The 26,709-nt window shown below is 36.0% G+C and overlaps 1 protein-coding gene across 3 annotated transcripts in view; it reads left to right on the forward strand.

The window, feature by feature from the left end:
* Nucleotides 1-26,709, forward strand: part of PTPN12 (protein tyrosine phosphatase, non-receptor type 12) — a 71,973-nt gene that overhangs the window by 27,078 nt on the left and 18,186 nt on the right. For all 3 annotated transcript variants that reach the window (XM_017811540.1, XM_017811539.1, XM_017811538.1), the window contains exons 2-11: nt 5,281-5,389; nt 8,921-8,997; nt 10,013-10,108; nt 11,140-11,178; nt 11,920-11,991; nt 14,375-14,434; nt 16,112-16,254; nt 17,733-17,799; nt 18,386-18,463; nt 18,554-18,652. In XM_017811540.1, the coding sequence (XP_017667029.1) occupies nt 5,281-5,389; nt 8,921-8,997; nt 10,013-10,108; nt 11,140-11,178; nt 11,920-11,991; nt 14,375-14,434; nt 16,112-16,254; nt 17,733-17,799; nt 18,386-18,463; nt 18,554-18,652 (840 nt within the window). The remainder of the gene's footprint in view (nt 1-5,280; nt 5,390-8,920; nt 8,998-10,012; nt 10,109-11,139; nt 11,179-11,919; nt 11,992-14,374; nt 14,435-16,111; nt 16,255-17,732; nt 17,800-18,385; nt 18,464-18,553; nt 18,653-26,709) is intronic.

Raw genomic sequence — 26,709 nt, forward strand, 5'->3', positions numbered from 1 at the left:
TTTTTGCAGCCAAAGCCATCTGTGAATGTTGAGATACAGTGAAGCTTTTACAGAACCGGATCATTCTCATTTCATTGTTTATGCTGGACTAGCGCTTGGGAAGGCTTTTTCCTGCCATCATGAGGGCTAGGAATTGTTACAAACAGTTGCTGTTTGAAAGCTGACAGGAATCAATGGGGAAATATTGACATGGGTCACAAGTGGATGCTGGTTTTCAAGTAATTTTATCTGTAGTATCATATGTATGTGCTAAGTATGATAACTATTTTAGTTGCCAGCTTGGACTCTTTGGACACTTTTTTGCATGTAGGTCTTTCCTGTTTTCATGCTGTGTTTATTTGCAACAACAGATGCAGAGCATTTAACTTACCAACATAAACTGCAAAGTGTGATACCTGAAATCATACTAAGCTCTCCATTATTTGTGCTACTTAGCAGGGGAATAAGTTAACCAGTGATATCCCAGTTGGAGGTTGATTCAGCCCAACTGAATCCCACACAGCTCTTCTGGCAGAGTGACTAAAGAAATCCAGCTCACTGTGGTCATTTATTCCTTGCTGTTGCAACCCAGAGCTGCAGAGGCACTCCTGAACAGTCCATTCTTCAGCTGGGTTTATTACCATCAGCTACTCTCCGTGTTTCCCAGAGCCCTCAGTGATAAGAAAGTGGTGTAGCAAATCTCCAGTTGGATTTGCAGGGACTTGAAGCTAAAATACTTGTGGAACTGAAGCAGTTTTAGGAAGTCAGAGCCCCATTTGAGCAGTGCTATTTCTAAGTCTGCATTGAACTGTCTGCTGCCAAAGGTTTCTCTGGCATTTCTGTGTTCATAGGTATGGAACCAGAGACCTTTGTAAGTTGACCATAGATAATCAGAAGATAGTAAGTAATTTGGACATTTCTGTGGTAATTTGGTTCACATCGCTCCATACAGGTACATTTTTCTCACTGTATAAAAGTACTAGGGGATTTATTCTGCCCTAGTAGTGTTTATCTAAATTATTTAAATGAGACCACAGTTGAATATAATTCTTGTGGTTTTTATTCCCCTCTTGTTAGTAAGAAAAATGAAATGCCTACCTTATGATAGAAATAGCTATCTTATTTCATGAAATGAGTGCATTAATACAACATTTTTTAAGTGTGTCCTAGTATTTTCTTTTATGCTTTGATTTTTAAGGTAACTTTTGTGGAAGATTTTCTTGAATTTGTTTCTTTGAGTATTTCTTAATGCCCTTAGGCAAATTTTGCAAAACAAAATATGTTCCTGTGTGATTGGTGCATTCTCAGAAGATCACTGCCAGAACTGTCCCTGAAGAGTATGGCAAATGAACTGTGGGTGTTCTGGAGTATTGTAGGAGTGGCATTTGACACTAGTATTTACTGCCCCTCAGTATGGTCAGAAAGGAGATTCAAAAGAACATCACTGTTTTACTATCTGATGTTTTGCCAATAAGAAATGTCAGACAAGGCTTAGGAGTCAGATTGAGGACTTGAGATAAGTGAAACTCTAGTGAAATATTTGTTGCGTTTTCCTTGAAAAGAAGCCTGGAAAGGAGTCACAAGAACTTTAGTATCTTAAATAAGGTTTATGCTTAAATAAGGTTTATGCTTTTGAAGTGAGTTCTTCAAATCTCAGTAGGTTATATAAATGCTTTCTTTAATTCACAAACAGCACTTCTATGGCATTAGACAATGTGCCTTTACAGGCTTTCTGAAGTGTTAAATAGATAAATAAATTGACAATTAAAGTCAGAGATCTGTATTTCCTGAACTGATTGGACAGAGTTCTTATTAATATGGTAAGATTCCACAAGTTGGGTTTGAAAAGCTGGTTTGTCTTTTTTTTAAAAAATACTGAAGTAGCTTTGTAGTAGAGACTATAAAACCACTGTGGAAGTTGGAAGCATGCTTTTGAAACTTAAGTTGTTTCAAAGACTCATCTCCCCACTGTCACATGTGGTAAGTGTTTGTCACCACCCCAAAAACCACTTCTGTCACGCAATGAATAAGCAGAATTAAAATCGAGCTTTTCTAATGAGGATGGAACCAAAGGCCTCGTGAATGTAGTTCTTTAAGTGCATGTCTATGGTTCATCATACTTAACTTTTTGACCATTTTGTTCCTTAAAGAATATACCAGTGAAGTTTTTTGTGGTACCAGAATAGCAATTCCAATGAATAGACGTGTCACGGAAGCACCCAGTGTTATCTGCAGAGGCACCAGGCGGGACCTCTGTCCCTGCTGTTGGTGTCTGAGTATATTCTTGGAAGCATTTTGGCACTTTACTGACTTAACCCAAATGAGTGCTGCTTTGTACTGTAGACAGTTGTTTATTAAAAATTAGTGTGAAACTGGACTGTGACGGATCTTGCTGGCTGTCTTGCCATCAGCTTACAACAGTCTGAACAAAATTCTTTCCTCTTCTGCCCTGTCATTACCCCCTTTCTGTTATTGAGTACATTCTCCTCTTGGTCACTCTGGGCTGTAACCTAGGAAGCACTGGATCTTGTGCCTCCCCCAGCAGGCTGTGAGCACACTGCAATAACTTTCTACAGGAATTTTCTATTGTGTGTAGGGCGGAATCCTCTGCTGAGTCTGGCACTTTTCCATTCCTGTGATAGTTTGTTCAAAGTTCAGTTTTAAAACTTCTTTCTTTACTCCTTAGTCAATTTTTCCCCTTCCAAAGCACGAAGTAGATATTATTCTATGTAGGGGGTACTACTATAAATCGTAAAGAGCGCTCCTTACACTTTTTGATTGCTCTCAGGACTGTACTTATGTATCTTCTATTACCCATGTCACAAAACAGCTGGCAAACATGCATTAAAAACGTGGGTCCTGAAGTATTTTAGGAACAGATGTATAATAAAATCAATCTGTATTTCATTTCGAGGCTTTGCCTTGGAGCTGTACTATGCTAATCCTCCTTTCTGGTCTGTTTAGCAGGTTGTAGAGTAGGGGAGGGTAGATCATGCAGGGGAGAAGGCTGTGCTGAACTCTCATAGCATCTCTTTCTAGAAAATGAGAGTCAATACTAGTCACTGAGGCCTTTTTGGCTTACAGCAGGTTCAAGTTGTACCTGTGAAAGTATTTTTTTTGCATGCCTTTAAAATGGGCTAAAGCAAAAAGGATCATCTTAGTCATGTGCTTTTTGATACCTAACCTGACTTCCTCAAGCTTGTTCTTTCTCATGCAAAATAACTTTTGCTTCTAGTCGTGGTTTGTTGAGGTAGTTTTTCTTTAAACTTCTTTCTTACTTTTTTCTAAGCAGAGTCATGACATTTGTCCCATAAAAATAAGTAAGATGGAGGAAAAAAAACCTCTCTAAAACTCACAACCACGTTGAGATGTGGAACAATACGCAAAATCATATTGGTGACTGTGTGTGGAAAGTATCATTGTTGCTCTTTGCTTCCCTCCCCCTTAACTGGAGGCTTATAGCCTATCTCAGCCTCGCAGTTCATAGCAGATATAGCTGAATTATGTGTATTACTTTCACTATTTATAGACTCCTGGTTGCTTTCAGTCTGAGCACAAGTGGTATTTTTCATTTTGACACAGGAAAGGTCAGTGTTACATTGGACAGTGTCTTGTGTGTGCAGTGGTATTCTTCATGCCGAGTTACAAACCAGGATTCTCTGCCCGTTGTGTTCACAGGTTATGCTGTGAATTTGTTTTTAGTGTTGCAAAGATGAGTGTAGTTTGCATGGAGCCCTCCAGTAACTGTTTATGTGCCTTGTTAAGAATTGCATCTTCCTGTTCCTCACTGTAGCAACGTTTTCAGATAACATATTTAGCACTTTGGTCACTGTGTGGTCAGAGACCTACTGCCCTATCTCCAGATACTTACTGGTTTTACTTCACTGACTAATATTGCAAGTTTTTTAATGCTAATTCTGTTACTCTTTTTAGTGTTCAGGGATATAATCTATGATTAAGTCCTTGTAGAAGAGAAAAAATTTGAAAACTGGTACTACTTGATGTACCTTTTTTTTTTAATCTTAATTTACCTTGCCATTTGTCTTTGCTCTGTAAATGCCACTTTTCTGGTTTCTTAGACACGTATTTTTCAACTAAATTAGAGCCAGGTTTTATCCACATTTGCATCGATAATTTGATTTTTTTTTTTTACTATATCCAGATAAATTTCATGAAAATGTTTTTCTATATGCAAGAGAAATGCTAAATTTTATGTTGTTTTTTCTTTTTCTCTTTTGCTTGATGCATTACTGAGGGACTTGAGTTGCCAAATTGTTTTTTTTTAATTGAAGTGTGCAGTGAGTGTCCCAAGTGTTCTAATAGTTTTAGAAGAATTCAAGAAGAAAACTGGCTTTCCAAGCAGATGATCATATTTACAATGCCCTTCTGCCTGTATGTTTTTGCATAGTCAGTGACAAACAAGATTTACATTTTTAACTGGCAAAAACTTCCCCCTTCCCCAAAAGAACACAAGTCATGGATGTTTTGAGTCTTCAAGATGATAACGATGCATTGAATATAGAGGGAGGGAATCATGAACAACCTCTATTTTTCTACTTGTGCAGAATACCATTCACTGGAGATGCTAAACTTGTTTGAAGCTGTGTTCAGTCTTCCTCTTGATAGTCTTACACACCACCACCATGTCAGTGTAAATAGAATGGTTGGTTTTGCAACCATTCTAGCAACCATTCTAGCAGCCATTCTAGAGTTAAGTTTCTGAGTTCTTTAGTGTACCTTTTTAAATCTGGATGTCTGCACAATCTGAAGTAACAAGCACTGCTGACTATTCTTGTATTTTTTATTTTCCAAAGAGAACTTACACTCTTCTCTTCCTCCTCAGTTTTCAGGTTGCACAGGCCTAATTTGTTTGGGATGATAAAAGCTGTATTGCTCTTGTTATTTCCCAGGTTTCTGAAAGGCAGGGGCTGGTCTTTATTATCAGAGGTTTTGACTCTCTCAAATTTCTAGGATTTGAAATAGATGGAGGGGAGAAAAAAAATTACATACTGTTGTGAGTAAAGCAGACCTCCTGTCACTCATCTTAATTGCAAGTAGCTTGTACCTGAGAGACAGGTATAGTGGCTTTTCCAAAGTTCCATGTCTCATGATGTATAGAGCTAGTTTCAGCTTGGTTATAAACTGCTGATGTGCTAAAAGTACTGGATAATTAGATTTTTAAACTTCATCGCAGTGAATATTATAAAAGAAGAGGGTTTTTTTTCTGAGTGACCTTCTTCATCAATGAAACTAATACCTTGTGATGTTTGTTGAGACTTTAACATGAATCTTTTATTTCAGAGGTTAAGAAGATTATCAACAAAATACAGAACAGAGAAAATCTACCCAACAGCCACTGGAGAAAAAGAAGAAAATGTTAAAAAGAATAGATACAAGGATATATTGCCATGTAAGTCTGATTTACATGTTAATAGAAGACAAGGGAAAGTGCTTGTTATTCTTCATGTATTTTGAATTTTACTATTTAGTTACTACTGAAAGGCAAAATTGGAGATAATGTACTGAAAGATAACCTTCTTAAAATTTGTATTCTTAACTCGGAAGGCAAAGTGAATGAACATTCTTATATTTTGAGAGAGAGGTATCACCTGAAGATAAAAGTGCTGGTTCTGAAGCCATATCAAGCCAGCACTTTCATTTCAACTCAGAATAGCTGAGAACTTTGCAAGGTGCTTAAATGTATTTTTTCCTTAGAAGCACGTTATTCATGGTACAAAAAAAACATATTGCAGCATAAACTCCAGATGAAATTTTACAGAGCCTTAAAGCTCTGTAAGTTTGAAGTAAAATAGATCTTTTTTTGGTTGTTTGTATCCTACAAATGGTGTTGAAGAACTTTCAGTGCTGGATTAACTTTCGTTTCTATTTTGCTAGAGCCTAAATAAAATTCTGTTAATGTGTGGACATAGAAAAGTCATAGAAAGGAGTCAGAACAGAATTTAAATTTTAAAACCACCAATGTGTGGATATAACAGATCAGTGATCTGAAATTACAAGATTGTCTGTCCCAAGCTCACTTTGTGTAGCTCATGAGGCCGTGCATTTCCGAAGCTCTTACCATGCCCTTTGATATGAACAGCTGACAGTGAGATTAAAGGCTTCTACGCTTCCCAGGTCAGCAACAGGTATATTTTGCTCTGCTCAGCTTTCTCTGAATTGTTAGGAGGTTTACAACTAGTTTGCAGTAGAAAATGGTTTTAAGCATCATTAGCTTTCACTTTCAAAATGTGTTCTAATAATAAACTCCAGTGAATTATTGTGTTTAAGGTTGTTGTATACCTGTGTGCTGGGTTTTTCTAGTGCTGAAAATTTTACTGTTTATTAGTGCTTGGAGCAACAATTCGAGCAGTAAACTTTAGCCTAAAGCCAAGGCCCTAGATTGTTTAGCAAGGTGGGCATGGTGCTTGCTGCTGCACTGAGAAGGAAATACAGATGTGTTTAGATTTCGCTGGGGGATGTACATATAACATAGATCACATCTTGAAGAGTAGTGTGTCACTGAGCTGAACTGCAGCAAAATAATTAAATATCATTGATGTTTTTGTCTTTGTTTCTGGGTTTTTTTAGTTGGGAGGAAGTGTTTAATAGATGGAGTGAAAAGAGAGAGGAAGTGGTTATTGTCATCTTATTAGCAGTGGTTATACTCTTTCTTCTGTCCTGGCATTTTGGTAGATCATGAACAAAACAGCAAAATCATGGTAGCACCCAGGCTGTTGGGGAGAGAGTAGCACTACAGTAGTGAATGGCTGCAACTAGAGCAGTAGATCTGCATATCTTTCATCTGCATGAAAATAAAACCTGAGTCATTGGGATCGCAGCTCACAGTGGGGAAATGAATGAACCTCAAAGTTGACATAGAGGAAAATTGAAGGCATATTTTCAGTTCTCACTCATACAGTGAGAATGTCTTCAAACAGCCTTAAATTGATGGGAGACCAGCTTGACAGAAATTAGAAGAACCAGGAGAAAGGTGACGATACTTTGCCTATCTCTGGTAAATCCAGGAAAGAATGTACATTTGTAACTTAATCAGAGATTAGGGCTATGTTTGTCAGAAATTGCTACTGCTACCAGAGAGATGGGTTCTAACTCAACACTGGCTTCAGAGTAAAAGATGCATGTTTCTGTTACAGTTTACTGAGCCATCTTAAATGATAGTTAAATCAAACATGGTATTCACTGGTCACCTGAAGAACCAATTAGTCATCAGGAACTGAACCTTTAAGTTACATAATAGTATCCAAGGACTTAATCTTCTGAAGCTGAAACCTACAATGGATTTTTTCTTGGAGAATTCCGTTCCAGACCTAAAACTCTGTAGCAGCTGAGCTGTGGCACATAAAGACAGGCTGGAAATGTTGACATTTGAAAACTGTTGTAGAGTTCTGGATCTACTGGGCTGGGAAGATAGGATCCCTCAGTAGGCTGCTACTTTAATTAGTCTGTTCTGCCACTTAAAAGCAGCTTTTAGTATAAAGCTTGTGACAGTATTGCATGCTTAGAGAGTGTTCTTGCTTTAACCTTCTATGCATCAGAGTGTAATACAGTTAATGGGTTTTAGATTTCTCTAGGCCTTTATGTGAGTGTGTTGTCTTTAGAATCTGTGATCTAAAAGTCTTGTGCTTTTTTAGGAAGCCTTTCATTGTAACGCAGATAATTTTTTGCATGTTATGAGAAGTCTGGCAGAAAAATTTCACCATCTTGCAAGCTTTTTGAAAGACCTTTTTGTACAGAAGTTACTCTTAGCATGTAGTTCTTGTGGGCATGATTCATTGTTTTATTGTCAGTGGTGTTTTGACAAAACAAAACCCCCAACTTAACCATATTTGCTCTTTTGAAATATATTTGTTCTTTGTTTCTTTTTCTTGAATTTAGGTCTAATCAAATGCTTAGCAGCTGTTCTGTGGTTGAGGAGTTGACCCTGGGAGCAGAAAGTAGCCTAAATTGCTTGAGCAGATGCTGTTTCTGCAGATACTTCTGTTCCCCCCATTTGAAGATAATTTTTTTCCTATCTGGATTTATGACTAAAGGAGCCTCTATTGTAGAGATGGAGTGAATGATTTTTGTGTCATAGCTAGGAACTATTGTTGTCAACAAGAGCTGGAAGGACTGGTGAATGTGCCAACCACCTACCCCTTTTTAGTAACAATCAAATATTAAAGATGCAGGGGGTTTTTTTCAATGCCAAAAAGAATACCAAAATGTTTAGTTTATTCTGTCAACAAGTAATAAGGCTATTTTTAAGACTGCTGAGGATTTTGGTCTCCAAAGAGCTGCTGTTTTTATAAGCAGCTTTCTCTGAGTCAGTCAATAATGTTTGAGGCAGAAACTTGATGTGTCAAAACCCCTTAAATGAAGGAATCTGCTGCTTTCTAGTTCAGAAGTGCCCCAGCAAAGTGCCCAGCCCAGTGTTTGGGGGATAGAGGTCAGTCTGTGCCTGAGCAATAAACCCCAGTCAAGTTTCATGTTGTAATACCTGACAAAGTACTCCTTGGCAGAGACTTTAAGACCTGCCAGCTGCATTAACTCTGCGCTGGCATTTTATTCTTTCTGCTTTCCATAAGTGTGCCTTTAATTCTGACCGTCATGATCTGTGTTAATGTTGTGTAGCAACAATTAACTACAATTTTCATGGCTTCTGATTAATTGATTTTTGACTCTTTGTAATGATGCATTCTTAGAATTCCAGGAGATGGTACCCTGTGAACTTGAGCATCAGAAGCACCACATAGCAGTAGGAGCTGCTCTGCTTATCTCTGCCTGAGTTGATTTATTCATAAATTAAATGAACTGACTTGCATGTGTGACTAACCTTTGGGAAATGTTCTTTAATGTACTATATATATATAGTATTTACTGTTACATACTGATTTACCCGTGTTGTAATTCTTGTTTAAAAAAACCATTATTTTCCTTTTAGTTGATCATAGCCGAGTTAAACTGACCTTAAAAACTCCCCCACAAGATTCAGACTACATCAATGCAAACTTCATTAAGGTATGTATTACTAATTTAACAGTTCTTGAATTCTTTCTTGGCTTTTATTTTGTGTCAGTGCAGTTTTAATATTAGAGTCTGAGATGAGAATTTAAAGCTGTGAGGGAAGATATTCTTTTATTATGACTTGAATAAATTTGCAAACATGATGCCATTTCTAACACAATTTTTAAAGCTTGGATATTACTCTTAAGTGAAAATATAAAATACTTCATTTTAAAGTGGCAGGCAAGCAAATGGGAAATTTATACCATAGGAAAATTGAGATGCAGTTGTTAGTGATAAAAATACCCTATTTTAAGAAAGACTGTTTTTAGGGACTATAAATGAGGTGTTTGACAAATTATGTATATTAATACACACTTCTTGCTGTTCATGGCAAAAGTGTGCCAATGGAGTTATGTCTAACATTCTAAAAGAGAAGCCAGAATTTGACTAAAAGCCAGTTTTGTTTTCAAAGTATTAATGTCTTGAGCTGTCTTTGTACTTTATTCTGATGTTTTTACCCAGCATTTATTATTTAGAAAAAGGTATTCCTCTAATTCTCCCTGCTTGAATATTTAGCTTGAAAGGCTGAATATTAATTTCTTCAAGATTTATATAAAACAAATTTCAAAACTTCGTATTTTTTAAATGTATTAGTGGGAGCAAGGAACTTAAGTTTGTTCAAAAGGATGCTTTTTAGCAGAAAGATTTTCAAATTTTCATTACTGAATGTTTGAAGAAAAAAAATGAGGACTTATAGGAAATCTTCAGAAGCTGAACAGATCATACAGAAACTTGTTTTCTGTGACAGACTTTGGCAGTGCTGTAGCTGTTGTAATCTTGGGCCCCCTTGAGATGACCAGCAAAATTCCCACTAATGTAATTGGGACTCATGTTTGATATTCACCCTTCCTGTTGTATATCAAAAAAAGGATATTCTAATTTTACATTATTATAACGGAAAGCCTCTTTCATTCAGTGCAGATAAATTTTCTTTATAAACATTAATGGTTCCTTTGTGCAATCCCAGGGAGTCCATGGGCCAAAAGCATACGTTGCTACGCAGGGACCCTTAGCCAATACAGTCATAGACTTCTGGAGGATGATATGGGAATACAATGTTGCTGTAAGTACCTACTGAAAAACTGGGTGTTACCTTATAGCATAGCAATTGTCTATTTTTTACCCAAGTTCACTTTCATTACCGAAAAATATTGACAGTGATCTTGTTCATTTACTTCCCAAATCTTGTTTTTTGTATATTTTAAATAGTATTCTATATGTAATTAATATTATTTATTCAATTTTAACAATGTAAATTCAAAGTAATAATTTTATTGAATGAATGTTAAATTCTTCATGTTTATGAATAGATTCTTGCTTGGTTACATCTGTCCCATGGGAGACCTTACAACTCTGACTTTATGTGGACTGACAAAATCAAATACAGAAGCAGCATGTAAAGCAAAAAAACCCCACTTACTTTTCTATTTATGCTAGTTTGGGATTACTTACTGATTTGTATATTCTACAACTATTTATTTACAAACAGCTATTTTCAGGAATACTGTTAAAATTGCATATGTTCAACAAATTATTTCTGAAAATATTTTTTTGTTTTATCAAGCACCTAAATCATGGCTTACTGTAACAAATAGCTTACCTGTTTGTGCATTTTTATTGTACTATTCACAGTAATGTATCAAAAATAGCTTCACTTAAGAATTTTAATTCTTGGTCCTTTTTTTGGTGCTTTTTTGGGGGGTTTGCTCCTGTTTTATGCCATCTGTGTCACTTTAAGCAAATATAGCTATGTTTCTTCCAGTTGGCAAATGATTCTATATTTTTTATGATTAAGTTTAGAGTTTACATTCAGGCTGAATAAATAAAATTTGTACAGGATTATGGTGAATTTGAATTAAGTAGCCTTAATATGTTGTATTAGTGATGTAGATTTTGCGAAGGATGAAACTTTGTTACTTTTTTAGAAGTAACAGAGCATGCCTATGCAGGTAGGAAAATAGTATTAATTAGTCTCTTCCGTAGTAGCTAATTAAGGAGTTTCAGTATCTTCCTGATAGAAGCAAGTAGGGAAGTGCTGGTTGAAGTTACCTGATCTAAAACCAGCTGACTTGGAACATCTTTTTTTCTTTTCAGATAATTGTAATGGCCTGTCGAGAGTTTGAAATGGGAAGGGTATGTATCCTAACTGCAAAACTGAATGAATTGTGCTCGTGTGGGGCAATACTGGTGAAGCTTCATATGCCAAATCCATGACTGTAATAATATTAATATGTTAGATGGAATGAGAATGCCTATCCTTACATTTCTATCCATAGGAAACAGTTAATGAGTCTGCATTTCTTTCCTCCATTTGCAGTGTTACTTTATTATTTAGGTGTCATCTCAGTGGAATATGTGTTTGTACACAGAACTGTACCAATGGTTTGTTTCTGGTCATGTCACTATGGAAAAAACGTGTCTTGCTCTTTGTGGGATGTGGGCCAACTATCAAAATCCTGAGTCCTTCTGAATTTCCTGTCAATTGATACAGCTGCAAAACCAATTTTTTTTAAATCTCTCTGCTTTATTCTTATGACCTTAGAAGGAAAAAAAAAGTAGTCCAGAATAGTGAATTCCCAGCTTTCAGAAAAAAAATTAACTTTCATTGCTCCCCTCTGATGCAAGCTTGTGCGTGTGTGTAGGCAGACGTGAAGTTCACGTCCTAATTTACATAGTGTCTTTTGGCTGTACTCACTGGTCATCTGGGGTCTTGGTTTTGTTTTCCTTTTGTTATCCAAAAGAAACGTTATTTTACTATCTTAAAAGAAGTCCAGAATAAGGCATTCGGGGTTATCATTTTGTCTGCTCTGCTTCTGTTAATCATCATCCTTCAGTGCTACGCATGAATTAAATCAGAATTCTTTGCTTTAACAGAAAAAATGTGAGCGTTACTGGCCTCTCTATGGAGAAGCAGCTGTAACTTTTGGACCATTTCGTGTTTCTTGTGTAAGTATAAAGCTTTATAAATTAATTTTGTAAGGATTTAGTGCTTTTGTACCTTAAAATAAATGTTCAACAAATGGTTTATATTATAAAAGAAGTGCTTTTCTGATCATTCAGTACTAAATTTTACACAAGGATTCTCAAAGGAATGTGCACATTTAAGCTGTGTGGGTTTTTTTGAACCCCCCACGATTGTTTCGTTTTCTTTTTTTAAAGTAGGGAACCTGTGTGCTTTGGTCTTTGTAGTTATTACTTCTTCAGCTTTACATGATGTAGTCTTGAATGTCTGTACCATACTCAAGAAATCAAATACTCGTGCAGTTGTTTTGTCTGTTATGACTTGCATGTTCTGAAGGTGCATGAGAAATGAAAATATCTTCTATTGTTGCTTTTAAAATCAAAACAAAAATGAGTAGTGGGTCATCATGAGGTCTCAGTCTTTTCCTGAAGGATTCCTAAGGGATAACTGTAAGAGTAAGAGAAGTCATGATACAATTGCCATTTACAAAAGGAAAAAGGAGAAACTGACTCCATTAATTGTGAGGTTCTCAGGGTATGGGTGAGACTATGGCATGTGGGACCATAGCCACCAAAATCAAAATGATCAGCATTCCTTAGGTGTGGGATAGTATCCAGTTTACTTTTGTCCAAACCTGTTTATGTATCTTTATTCCTTCCTGCTTTAAATGTGTTTCTGGCCTGTTTGTCCAACTTGTAGCTCTTAGGGCTGTGATCACATTCCAGGTGAAACCAAGGTCCATCCAGCCCATCTCTTGTGTTCAATGACAGCCTAATGACCTAAGGGAAGAGAACAGAAAAACCATGTATAGGATGATCCTTCTACTTGTACTTGTTAGCTTCTAGCAACGGACAAACAGACTTCCTTAGCTGAGTGTGTCCCTGGATTGTCCATACTTTTATAAATCAGGCAGTGCATGATTAATTTGATAAATTTTTTGTTTGAGTTTTGCTTTTTGCCACCTACTCTTTCTGACGTTGGCATCATGTTTTTGGAAGAAAACACTTCCCCGTGTCTTTATTTTTAATCTTGCCACAGAGTAGTTTAATCAATGTCTACCTTGTGCTGTTAGTTACTGTTAGGGTGGGAATGAAACATGGCACTGAAGTGATGAGCATGGCTCTCCTTAGTGTGAATGATCTTACTGGGAACTTTTTACACTGGAGTTCATCATTGGCCTTAGCTGTTCATAGTCTAAAAGAGTGGAATTGATCCCTTCCAGATTGATCTCAAAACTGTTTTTTTACTTCTTAAATGAATTACGTGGGTTTGGACAGAAATTGCTGCTGTTTTCCAGCTGAAGTGTTTTAAGGTGTTCAGAGAGAGCTAACATGCCAGTTTATTGAGCTATTAATACTACTTTGAAATAGTCTACCAAGAATTAAGTACACTTCAAGTTCATCTTGTCAGGAAATATATATACTTGCAAATTTTAGTCTGTAAAAAGTCTGAGTAGCCTTTTCCTACCTTAAATTGATTTAAATTTGGCTGTTTTTTTCCCTGTACCCAGTGGTATTGGAGAAAAGGGTTTGTGTGTATGGTGTAATTGATTTCTTGGCCACAGCTGAGAATGTATTACCTGTAGGTCCACAAGTGTCCATGGGCTCTGTTGCTATGCACCATCTCCTTTAAACCCACAAGGTGTTGCAATTGTTCATGGGAAATGGTAAATTCCCAGTAGGAGACAGAAATACATTAAAACATATATGCAATCTCCTAAATTCTCTGTGGGTAGCTGTAATGCTAAGCTTTTCAAGGCATCTTCAAATTCTGATGTTACTGATATTTTAAGTACAATAATATTGTTTGATGTCTGCAGTATAAACTTTCCTTGGTATTCCAAAGGCAGATTTGAAATTTCTGTGAACCTAGAAGCCAGGCTTTTTAGGCCACAACCAAGATAATTAATGATTCATTCAGATGCACCCTTAACTGAAAATAATGAAAAGGGAAAAAAATTAAAGAAGATATCACAGGATAGTGATAAGAAGCTGAAGTTTACACAGCAAAAGTGTTATAGAGAGATGGCTGTGGAAGGCAATCTCTAAATTAAAAGTATAGAGAAATAAAGCAAAAGAGATACTTAGAAATATTCTTACAAGATTTATTGATGTTTTCAGGAGCACACTAGACATTCATTTCAAAATTCACATTTTTAAGTAAAAGGAACTTCTTTCACACATGTTATGTAGCAAACTTAGTTGCTGGTATGTTAATGTTTTTATTGGCCCTCTTGAGGAAATCATAGATACAAAACCAGTAAATTGAAAAAGGGCATCTGAGTTTAAAGTTGGAGTTTTTAGTTATATCCTGTATGCTGCATATTGATTCCCCTCCCCCAATTCATTACTGTTTTCTTGTGTTTAGGAAGCTGAGCAAGCAAGAACAGATTACTTCATTAGAACATTATTACTTGAATTTCAAAATGTAAGTACATGGTCACTTCTGGTCTGACCTTCAATGATTGCTCAAAGGTCTCTAAAAAGATACAATGGTGCAAACTCATAAAAATATCTTCACTTCTTTAGATGCTGACTCTGCATGTGTGTAAATCATAAAGTTTAGAAGTGATGTTATAAGCTTAGTATATAAGGGAAGAGTAGTGAAACTCTTTGTCTTTTATGTATGTTCTTGTTTATCCTAAGGTGTGTTATGCTATTGAAGTCCATATGGTAAAAACTAAAAAGTTTCTGCCACCCTAGGAGAATTTCACTGTTTAATCCAATTGAAAATATGATGACAAACTCAGTCAAACTTGTAAAAAAAATCCTGTTTCTTCTAGTTAGCATCTTTTTGGGTAAAGTCTGTGTGCTTGTTGGAATTTGCCTTACACTTTGATTTATTGTCAAGAGGAAATCAGTTTGACTGAAGCTTGATTATATTCAAGAAAGAAATTTGGTGTTTTAGCTTAAAAGTGGCAGTAAAAAAAGGACTAAGAAGATTCTCTTTAATTTTCAATTTTCCCATAAAAAACAAATTCAGATATGTTTTTTCTGATAGTTCTGCTAACGTGAAAAATCACTGGTCTTGTTTAAAGTAATTAAGTGAAATTTCTTGATGGACCTTAATAGGCAGCTGTAATTCTTCCTTTTTTCTGATGACCTTGGTTTTACATAATCATCTGGATTTTAAAATGTGGGTTTTCTTAGGCTGCATTGTCTCTAGTTTTTACTGTGGCATTTCCACAGGTCTGGGAAAAGTCAAGTATCAAAAATAGATAACTTTCCATGCTCAAGAGGCTGCTATGTTGCTTCTTAAATAACTAAATAGAAGGTAGCTTAGGTCTTGAAACTTGTAGCCTGTAACACTGATCAGAAAATTCATGCCCTCCAGTACATTACTTTGAAGGGTGTACTGCAGTCCATAGGTGTGACCACAGCATGGAAAGGTGCAGAAGAACTGACTACCAGTTCTACTGGTAGCTGTGGATATCATTATCATTGGATAATGATGAGGAAGAGGATTTTCAGGGATTCAAGTAGCTGAGTAACTAGGCTGTTCTAAAGCCTGCTTCCTACCCTGTCTTTAGTACTATTGTAGGTCATGTTACTAGAACAAAAGTGTACCTATTGTTGTTGCGTGATCCATACTCTAATACAGTCTTAATTATTTCTCTCATTTTCTTAATTTCCCTCTGAGCGTGAGCACATGCACACACACTGTATTTTGTAATATGACAAAAAAACACCTCCCTCCCCCCTGCCTTTTCTTTCCCAATGTAAGTTACTAAAGTACAATTAGAAAAAGAAATTTTCATGTGGTCTTTCCCTTTCTTTCTCCCTTTCCAAGTTGATGACTGCAAAGACGTAGAATCTTTTAACGTGGTCCAGTTTTGTGGGTCCTTTATCCCATGTAATAGAGAGGGGCTTCTCTGAACTGTCCCATAAGTTCATTTTCTTATGCATTAGCAGCCCTCAAAATACTACTTCAGAATTCCTCTTTTGTTTTTCAAAGTGGTATAAACTGTAAGTATTTTTAATACAGTAAATGACTTTGCTTGTCCACACTTAATCATGCAAAAAGTGAAGGTTCATAGAACTACTTCTGTCATACACACTCAAATGTGTGTTGTCATTAATGCCTTTCTCCCTGCCTCTCCCTTAGGAGACTCGTAGTGTCTATCAATTTCATTATGTTAACTGGCCTGACCATGATGTCCCTTCGTCTTTTGATTCTATTCTGGACATGATCAGCTTGATGAGAGAATACCAGGAACATGAAGATGTACCAATTTGCATACACTGCAGGTATCAAATATATTTATTTTTCAAATTTATGTACGTCTTTGTTTTTTGAAGTCTAGGCTTTTAGTATGAGATACATTAGTTCGTTTCTAAATCAGAATTTATTTGTTTACTTCAGTTTAAAAAAATTCCTTGAGTCAAAACTTAATTCAAAATCATACAGCCTTCATTTTCTTAAAGCTGATGCCACAGTGAGATTTTGCTTCTATTTCAGTTTGAGACAGAATATCAATCAGAAAGAATGAGCCTTTGAAAGGGAAACCATTTTATGGTTCTTAAGACATGTAAATCCTCATGAGGACAAAATAGACCTTGAAGATGATTGCAAATCAGTTATGGAAGTGAAAGCTCCATTCGCAATAGGAGAGACTACAGAGCAGGTGCATCACTAAGAACTCTGTCTTTTAATATGACAAAAAACATCTTTAATGGGCAGGCTGTAGTTTCCAGTTGGGAAGTCTTTGCTTCTAAGCAACTATTTCATCCTTGACTTGAAATTTGGCTGACAGAAGGACTTGAAACTGAACTGCTGTGAAGATATTTTGGTGAATTCACAGTTTCTGATAATTTATCTGGAAAATTTTTGCCTATGATACTTGATGCTTTTTAAAGCAACAAAAGTTCATGTATTATGTCAGGAAAATAATGAATTCAGATTTGTAAGCCAGGAAATGTCAATTGTTGGGGCTTATAAACTCTTTAGAGTTTAGTTATTCTCCTAAAATGCATAGAAGTGTACTGACTTTAGCTGCATTCTTTTTGAACTTGTCACTCTTAAGTAATTGAGATCTAAACCCATAAAAAACTTACTTAGCACTGAAATCTATTTCACTTTGTCCTGTTTCTCTTGAATGTCAATATAGTTCTAAATGTTGGCTCTTTACAACAGTGTAATTACAATGTAGTAGATATGCATGAATTATAACTTCATGTATAAAATGGGGGAATTCATGCTATTAGGAAAAATAAATGTGATAGTTGATTGCCATTTTTATAACTTTGATATTTATGTTTTTTAGTTAAAAAGCAGAAAATATAGATGTAATACTAAATCAGAAAAATGCAAGAAGTCTTTAAATATATTCTGTTCTGCCATTTAACATGTCTGTCATTAAACTTGGACAAGATCCCTACCGTTGAAGCTAACTACCGTGGTATTGCTGTGGTAACTGGTAATAGTGTGATGAAAGAGAGAGCAATAAAATTGTCAGCACTGAAGCATCTTTTGTGAGCGCTGTTCCAAATGGTTATGAAAAACTTGCATTAAAAACTTCAGTGCTCCATTTTGCATTTTGCACTGCTGATTTCTTTGTTTGTTTGTTTTTAAGACACACCATAGTGTCAGGTTGAGTGAGCTTAAAATGACAGTTGAGGGATTCGGATAATTTTTTTTTTTAATGTGGACTCTGGAAATATAAAGCTTAGAGTGTGTTTTTAACAAACTAAAATAATTTTTAACACATAACTGTTTATGTTCATAGTGCAGGGTGTGGAAGAACGGGAGCCATCTGTGCCATAGATTATACATGGAATTTACTTAAAGCTGGGGTAAGGAATCTTAAAAGTTTTGTGGCATTCTGTAATTGCATAACTGTGATTGATTGAGCTTCCAAGTGTTCTAAAATAGTGAAATGTTTATGACATTCTGGAACTCCCTTGACAGGTTGGATGTTTAGTTTCATTGCATTCATGCTTTAGTATGAACTTACTTTCCTTTAACAGTGAGTTTTTATCTTAAAAGGTCACTAGAAAATTCCAATTTTTAAAAAATATATTTCAACATAAAGTGATTTTTCAAATTCAACTTTCTTAGTCTCTCTGATTAATGTTGCAGCTCCTAAAGACTGATATTTGAAATATGAAGGGATAACTTCATTCTGGGATTTTTAGATAATGAAGCATCATATTAATGACTTTGAATGTCTCATTTTGAAAATACTTGAAATGCTCTCCTCTGGTCTAAATCAAATGTCAATTTGGAGTCGCTTTTAAAAAAAATTAATAGTTGCAGTGTGGAGAGAATAGATTAGCTTTAACTACGAAATTAGACTTGCTTTTGGATGTCTAACAGCTTTTGTATTGTTTTTCTGGCAATCAGCTATGTTAATCTAATTGACTTGCTTCTGTATTTCAGAAAATACCTGAAGAATTCAATGTATTTAATTTAATACAGGAAATGAGGACACAAAGGCATTCTGCAGTGCAGACAAAGGTATAGTTTGTTTTAAAATGAATGTGATAATATATCATTATTCTTTGTTAAGGTCTTGTGCACTAATTTTTTTCTGGTAATCTATTGTAGGAGCAGTATGAACTTGTCCATCGAGCCATAGCACAACTATTTGAAAAGCAACTGCAAAAATATGAAAGTTGTGCAGACTGGAAGATTGCAGATGGAGTGGTATGTGTCTTTCCCATATGAATTTCAATCAGCTGTAGCTGTTACCTTCTGATCAAGATTTTCCTGTGAAGTCTAGTTCTTAAAGATAAGTGTTCAGTGGTGTTAAGGCACATAGAGAACTTGTTTGAACTGCAAATGGTTTTTGCTGAGCAGGGACAGCTGGTCTATACTCAATTTACACTGAGGACTTGGTTGTAAAAGTTGAGTCAGGTTATTATAGGAACACTTACAATACACACCAAATGCATTTGCAGTGGGGGAAGAAATGGAAAGAATTATAGTCTGGATGAAATGGAGGAATCTTAACTCAATATTGAATTGTGAAATGTGCCCTTACCTTGGTGAGGTGACAGTAGTTGTCAGCTGATCTGTTGCTTGAATTGTCAGTATTTATCCCAATTCTGATATATTGACAGCAAATGAAATTTTGTTGAAAGGCTGACCTTCTGCAAATTGCTTTTTAAACCGTGTATGAAGAGCAAGTGAAAAGTAAAACTCCAGCCTACATATACATATATTTGTATACAAAATATGTATCCATATGTTTGCATACAAATAAAAATAAATTAACACACACAGTGTGTATATCGGTGAATTCTGTCTGATCTATGTTTAGGTTAAACTCCCTAAAGGGGAAAACCTTTACTGAAGTTTTTTCTCCCTTCCCCCCAGTGTGGTGTTGGGCCCAATTTTAAAGCAGGAAATAGGTGTTAATTGGATTCTTCACCTGAGACTTGGGTATTGAATGACATTGCTTCTGCCTTGACTTGGCCCAACAGTCTTGACAGAGTTGAGCAGGAATAGCAGTGAATGATCTTACTGAGTTCTGATGTCGTGTTGAAGTACTGTTTGCACTGGAATATATTGGGGGAAAGAAAAATAAGTTTAAAATGCCTTTTTCAGGAAGCTTCGTGCTCTATCCTTTTAATAAAGGAGAAAAGAAGGGGAAAAAATAGTGTTTTTCATTGGTAACCACAGTATTTGAGGATTTTTCTGTCTTTCTGTACTTCAGCTTTAAATTTCACGTCCCCTTTAGTTTTTTTCCCTATTTTATGTTTAGGTATGTCTTCTTGTCTGCTACTGGGCACTATATGAAAAGTGGCTTTTTTGGATTGATATGTTCTTTCTCTCCCACAGTCCAGAACTCTGTATCATCCTTCATCCCTGACTGTGTTTTGTGTATTCAGTGATTCTATCTGTCCCTTCAGTACCTAATTGTTGTAGATTCCTCAGGTCTCTGAAGGGAGTATGAGTAGTAACTTCAGGACCCTGTGAAATATCTGGAAGCAATTTTAAATCTGCTTTTATTAACAAGCATTGCTTTAATTTTAGGGGTTTAGCTGTTCTATACTGCGCTTTCTAGGAAGTCTGTAATATTTTTCATTCTTGGAAAAAAGGCATACATCCTTCTCTTAACTCCTAAGAATTTATATCAGTTAATGCAACACTTCTGGAACCTGAAGTCATGACGAGAAGCCTGTGGACTAAATGAAATATTGATAGGGCATGCTGCTTTTATTAGTAACAAGTTTGATTAAGCTGATATATGAATTTTTTTTTCCTGAGGAATGACTATGACAGGGTTTGGAATGTGCAGATTTATTAGCTTTGTACATAAGTGATTTCTAGTTACTTGAGTTTTGGTCATAAAATAATAGGTAGATCAGTCTACTGTATCTTCTGGTTATTTGACTTTCATTTGACCTGTGTCTGTGCTCTTATATAGAATCACAAAAGGTCTTTTATTTGCCTATTACTATATATACTATATTACTTATTTATGTATTCCAGAACATGAGTAAGGTGGTGGCACAACAAACTGATAGTGTTTCTGTAACAAAGGCAAGTGCTTTCTGTAGCAGAGCTTGAGAGATTTGCAGGCTGAGTAATAAAACAAGAGCAAATAGATGATGGATGGGTAATGTACATGGAGGTGAGACAGAGAGAAATACCAACTCTGAATGGCAGTGATGGAATTCGAGTTCTGAGTTTTCTTGGATATAATCTTGGTTTGTAATCAGTAAGTTGAAAAGGAAATAGAGTTTTAGCAGTTATTTGGAAACTAATAAGAGCAGGGAACGTAATGTCATTGTGTGGGTACCTTGCAACTGGAATACTGTCTGCAGGTCAAGTCTGCTTATCTCAAAAGTATATTACAGAATTCAAACATTAAAAACCTGGACAAACATCAAAGGTTCTTCTTTGGATGGAGCTTGGAGTATTTCTGCAGAAAGCTTGATGGGAAAAAGGTCTCATAGGTAAAAATTTTTTGTATCTAAAAATTTGGTACTTTGATTTGCTATTGTCCATTTGTTAGGAAATTTGCCTTCAGGGAATTAACTGGTTTAGGAAAGTCTTTTACCTCACATAGGCCGTTTAATGTTTTCTTGGTAGCTTTAACCTGATTCTTAAAACTCTGAGACTTACTTGAGACAGTGTTTTTGCTATTCTGAAAAAGCTCTCTTTTTTTCTCCAAGGGTGTTATGTAGTATCTGTTGTATATAATGCCTGATTTTCCCTGGAAATTTTTTAGTTTGCTTTCTCTTAAAAACCAAACAAGCGTTCTGGGATGTATCTTAGCTTAAAAGCTAATTCCGATGCAGGAATTTTTCAAATAACTTTATTAAATACAATGTAATATTCTAAGGTTCCTTCACAGATCTTACTCTGCCTGCAGATGCTACAGTAACTGTGGAATCTTGAACATGTGAAGGATTTTAATTACGTCCAGTGGAAACAATTCCAAATAAAATAATGTGCTTACTTTGGATATATTACTGTTAGTTAAATAGGAGATACTACAGGGCTGAAGAGGAAGTGTTTCATTTATTCTATTTTGATAATACTCTGAAGAGCTGGAGTGCTCTGTAGGGTTTGGTTTCATGGTTTTGTTGTCCAATTGCTGTTCTCATTTCAAGCAGTGTTTGGAATGAATTGAGTTACCGAGGCCTTTGTAAGCAGGGCTTGCCAGTAACATCACAGTAAAAAGTTAATCTGATTGGCAGCAAGCACAGTATTCATAGGGAAGTAGCTCAGACACAATCCTGAATGTGTGTTCCTGTGAACTTGCCAGCTTTGCCCTGCTGGAAACAATAACGTAAAAAGTCAACAACAAGACATGCAGTGTTTGAAAAGAGAGTTACAGGGTTAGAATTTCTGTTAGGATTTGATAAAAAGATTCGAAACCATGTAGAGAATGCATATATGATATACTATAGTAATGGTATACTCTTACCATAGAGTTAGATGTATTGTAATGTATAGAACTACAAATGTACTTAAAATAATACTAAGTATGGAAATTAAATGAAATGAGAAAAGCTCTGCTCAGATACCAGTACTTTCAACAGTCTCCCCAGTAGTCAAATTTCAGAGTGAAAAATTGCTACTCCGAAGCAATTTTTCTCTGATAAGAAAATAATTCAGATGCTAAATTTGATAATTAGAACTATCCACCCATACCCCCCCCCTTAGTAGTACACTTAAATTTCCAAAAAATTAAATTGGAACAGTCTTGGACTCAGCCCCTTCCACACTGAAATTTTTGATCATATTGTCATGTATTTGAAGTCAATAACTGTGCTTTTTGCCATCTTTGGTTTTGTTAGTACTGCTGTGAAAATATAACACTTGGTGTTGTGTTTGGAAGCTTTGAAACATATGTGAGCTGATTAGTCTTGATCATCTGATAAGATATCAGTCAGATCTGTGTCAGTAAAATATCTTATGAGTTTTTTGAGAAACTTCTTCATGATCTGAAGTGAGCCATAGCTGTCTTGGAAAGTCTGAATCAGATGGAATTCCATCAAGTTGGATGTTCTGATTGGATGTAGAAAAAGGAAAATTGATTAAAAAACAAACAACCAAGTTCACTATCACTTCAAAAATATTTATTATTAAATTTTGTCTCTTGACAGTAACAAGCATGTTACGGTACTGCAAGTCCTTGTTTTACCCTTATCCACAAGTAGAAGCTTGTGTTAATAAACACTTTCTCCAAAATCTGGCATTGCTGACACTCTCCAGTGTCTCTTACATTTCTTGCTGTAAAAGAGACAGAGTTCTGTTGCTGTGGTTGATTGCACTTTTAGAAGTCATGGAGGAATCAGCTGCTATAAGAACAATGTTGACATTTGAAACATTAGTGGTTTAGAAACTATAAGTCAAAAGACCTTGCTGATCATATTCTCTTTGCTGTTTTGCAGCTTGCAAAGATACTTTTTGCCATCATAGCATTCTAAAAAATCATATATGTCTTCAGTGACATTTATCTTGTTGCCTGTGCTTAGAATGTTTTATTTAATCTGAGTCACTTGAGTGTATCGTTTCAGTCTGAAATATTTCTCATTTTATCTACTGATTCTAAGTGATTCCCATGATGCTTTATTATAAGAGCAAAAGGAATGCCTCAATTCCTTTTAAGGGATTACTTCTGGAGGAGTCTTTGCAGTAAATTTGCCAGTATTTTATCAGTACAGAAAGCTTCTGAATGACATTAAATATTTCCACTGTGAGTTCCAAAAAAAAAAATTATACGTTGTAATTCCTGGGCAAAAGGTTTTGCATTGTAGGCAGTGTGTGTGAAATCTCAGTCTAAGACTGTGATCCTCTATTTGCTTGAAGTTAGTGACAACTGTCTTTGGTGATTCAGCCATAGGGAGAAAGACCCACCCTTGGGAGATGATAACAGTTTAGGTCACTTCAGCAAATTGAATTCAGACGTTGCATCTGCCATGAGAATTCCTTGTTTCTCTGCATTACTACAGGAACATGAGTTGCTCTTGCACTGTAGTAGCATGTAGATGTAATCTACATTTCTAAATATTTGACTTTATGGTCTTTCTATTTGTTAACGTAGTCTTTCATATGTAGTTATGCACATGTTTCTATATATGTGTGATTTAATAGAATACCTATAAATTCTGAACTCTGAACATTGATCTGAGTAGCTGCTCCCTCAGTGAGGACATTGAAACTCTTGCACTGATGAGTATTTGATGCATATATGCACAGAGGTTGGGGAAAGATCTTTTTCTTTTGTTTACCCAGCTATTGTTGATGCTTCTGTTGTAGCGAGAAGTCTGCCAGGGTAGGATAAGGATCTTCTGTAAGAAAGCAGAGTGCTGCACTGAGCACTTATTTCACTGAATTGCACATTTGTTAATCCATTTTTTAAAAAATTATACGTGAACTACTTATGTTGTCCTGGTTTGTCTAAGCTGATACTTCTAAAAACTGTATTCTGCCTGAGAGTGCAACATCTGTCTAGAGAAGCAGGAGGGTGTTGACTGATGTCGATAAGCTGTGATTAGGAAGGCTGTGGAAGGCTTTTTCTTAATACTGCCATCTGCTCTTCTCAACAGATGTGGTCATTCCAATGAGATACCCTATATTCACTTTTAGGGTTGATCTTCCTCTTTTCTGCTCTGTGCTAGTTTTTCTGCCTGTTTGCCTTTTCACTTCTTTTGATATACGACAGGGAAATCTGTGAGTTGATATCACTCAAGGGTGCCCAAAATACCAGTTATTCCCTATTTCTTGTGGCATGGAACTGGAAACAAGTAAGAGCCTTGCATTAAGAGTTCAGCCAGCAGCATTTCTTTGGACAAAAACAAGAAGAGAGCCAGTAGTAACAGCAGCACTGATATATGAGTACTCTCTTCTTTCCTGTGTGTGTTAGTGCATTTGGCTACTGCTTTAAAGTTTTATCATCTTCAACCTTTGAAGTAAAAATCTTTCATCTGCTTATCTAAAAGTAAACAAAGTCGTCAATCCGTTGAGCTAATTAAGACAAGAGTAGTGAAGTACCTCTTTTTTTTTGGTGACAGTAATTCCTATAACATTCTTGCTCCTCATTTAATGTGACTAAAACAGTGAATGGGTATGGAGTTTAACCTAATGCACAGATGAAAACTTCTGAACACCTATCTGCCTGAAGCTTTCCCAGTGTACAAAGTTGCAGTAACCACTGACTTTTCTGAGGTTAAATTTTAAAGTAGCATTTTGTGTGTGGATTTTCTGTTGGTTTTGGTTTGTTTGGGGGTTTAAATTGTTTTTTTTCCAAGTAATTGTTTTTGTAAACTCTGTGGTTGTGTATGTGCCTTGGATATTTGAGTTTATACACATTTCTGTAAGGTGTATCCATACCTTTTATTACCAGAGGCAAAAATGGCAATGCCTCTTCAGCTACTTCTTGCTATCTCAACTAGAAACAGCTTCTTACTGTATACTTGGAGTTTTAAAAAGCTTTGACATATGTTAGCTTCCTTAATAAGCTTTTTCTTCCGCCTGTGAGAAAAGCATATCTCAGGAAACATTCTGTTCACAAACACTTCACTTTACAAACACAGGAGGACAGGGATGCAGCTGCGGGTTTGTTTTCTGGACAAGTTAGTCTGCACCACAGCCAACAGGCACACCCTTTCCCTTGCCAATACCCTTTAGAAAACTGAGTGCATAAATAAGAAATCTGTGCTGGTGGAACTGACGTGGGAGACTTTTCTGATCGGATGTAGGATGGAGAAGTTGATGGTCAAGGGGAGGAACTCTTGTGAAGTCTCACTCTTTCTATTAGCTTTCTGCCTTATAAAACTTTGATTGCTGTGGAGCTGAAACAAGGCTATATGGAAGGAAGAAATGTTTTATGATGAGTGTGATGAAACACTGGAACAAGTTGCCCAGGGAGGCTGTAGATGCCTCAGCCCTGGCAACAATCAGGGTCAGGTTGTAGAGGGCTCTGAGCAACTTGATCTCATTGAAGATGTCTCTACTCATTGCAAGGGGGGTTGGATTACATGGCCTTTAAAGGTCCCTCCCAACACAAACCAAACTCTTATGATTCTGTGAAAACCGACCAACCTTAATTGACAGTAGTGGGAGCTCCAGTTGTGTTCATTTAAATGTGAGTGAGTGGCTTTTATCTGCTAATTGAATCTTACTCCAAAAAACCCTCGATAGTTACAGCTAGTGGTCAGCAGGACAATGAACTCCCTGTGCAATTTCTCTGAAAGGGCTAACACAATCCATTTATTAAGGAACAATAGGGTATTTCTGCTGGAGTACTTGTGCAATATTGTATTTGACAGCAAGTTAAGGGGGGAGGTTGGTGAAAAACAGTAAGAAAGATCAAAAGATTTAATTTTTTTCTTTGCAGGTAAAGCTCCACTTAGTACATTGAGGAATAGAATTTGATAATAGACTCTTCACAGTAGCCAACAGTGGTATGGTAACTTTTAAGACTAGCAATAGAAATTAAAAACTTAAAAATAATTAATCTAAATTTAAGTGAGGTTAGGTAGCTGTTGAGATAACTTACTTGTCGTTTGTCTTCCAAAGCAGAAATTGCTCACTGAATTGAAATGCAACTATCACATTTGAAGCAGAAATTAGCAGGGAATTCCCTTTTGTTTTGTAAGATTGAAGAAGGTCAGTCTCTGTCACCAGTCTGAGCAGGTAGCCTGGCAGATGGCAGACCCTATTGCATGAACCTGGTATTCTGCTTTGCAATGTATTACACTGATTTGGGATGTTTGTTGTTCTTTTTTAAAATTACTTTTTGAAAGAGAATTCCTGCAAGAAAAGCCTTTAGGTAAAATAGGCATTAAATTAAGATAACACTAAGGTCGTCTTTGGTTTTGTTGGGTCTTTGGCTGTGGCACATGTATGTCCAGGGTGGGGTGGAGAAATGAGTGTGTGAGCGGCTTTGTGGGGCTTAGCTGCCTACCAGGGCTAACCCACAACAATATGTTATATGTATATACATAGAAGTGTGTATGGATACATATATTTATAAATAAATACATACATAAAATATATCTAAATATATCCTCCTAAAGCAAAATTAAAATCTTCATGCTTTGCTGAGTAAATTAAACTTCATTGTACACAAACGAGAGATGATTTCAAAGTGCTTTAGATCAACACATTAGATCTTACCCACTTGTCACTTTACAGTAGCTGAAATTCTCATTTTCATACTACAGTGTAGATAACCCTTATCTCCAATGGAGTGATTGTAAAAGCAAAAATAATTAGACTGGAAAATAAATGCTTTCAGT

This window comes from Lepidothrix coronata, unplaced genomic scaffold (assembly GCF_001604755.1).
Source record: "Lepidothrix coronata isolate B3197 unplaced genomic scaffold, Lepidothrix_coronata-1.0 Scaffold32, whole genome shotgun sequence".
Lineage (NCBI taxonomy): Eukaryota > Metazoa > Chordata > Aves > Passeriformes > Pipridae > Lepidothrix > Lepidothrix coronata.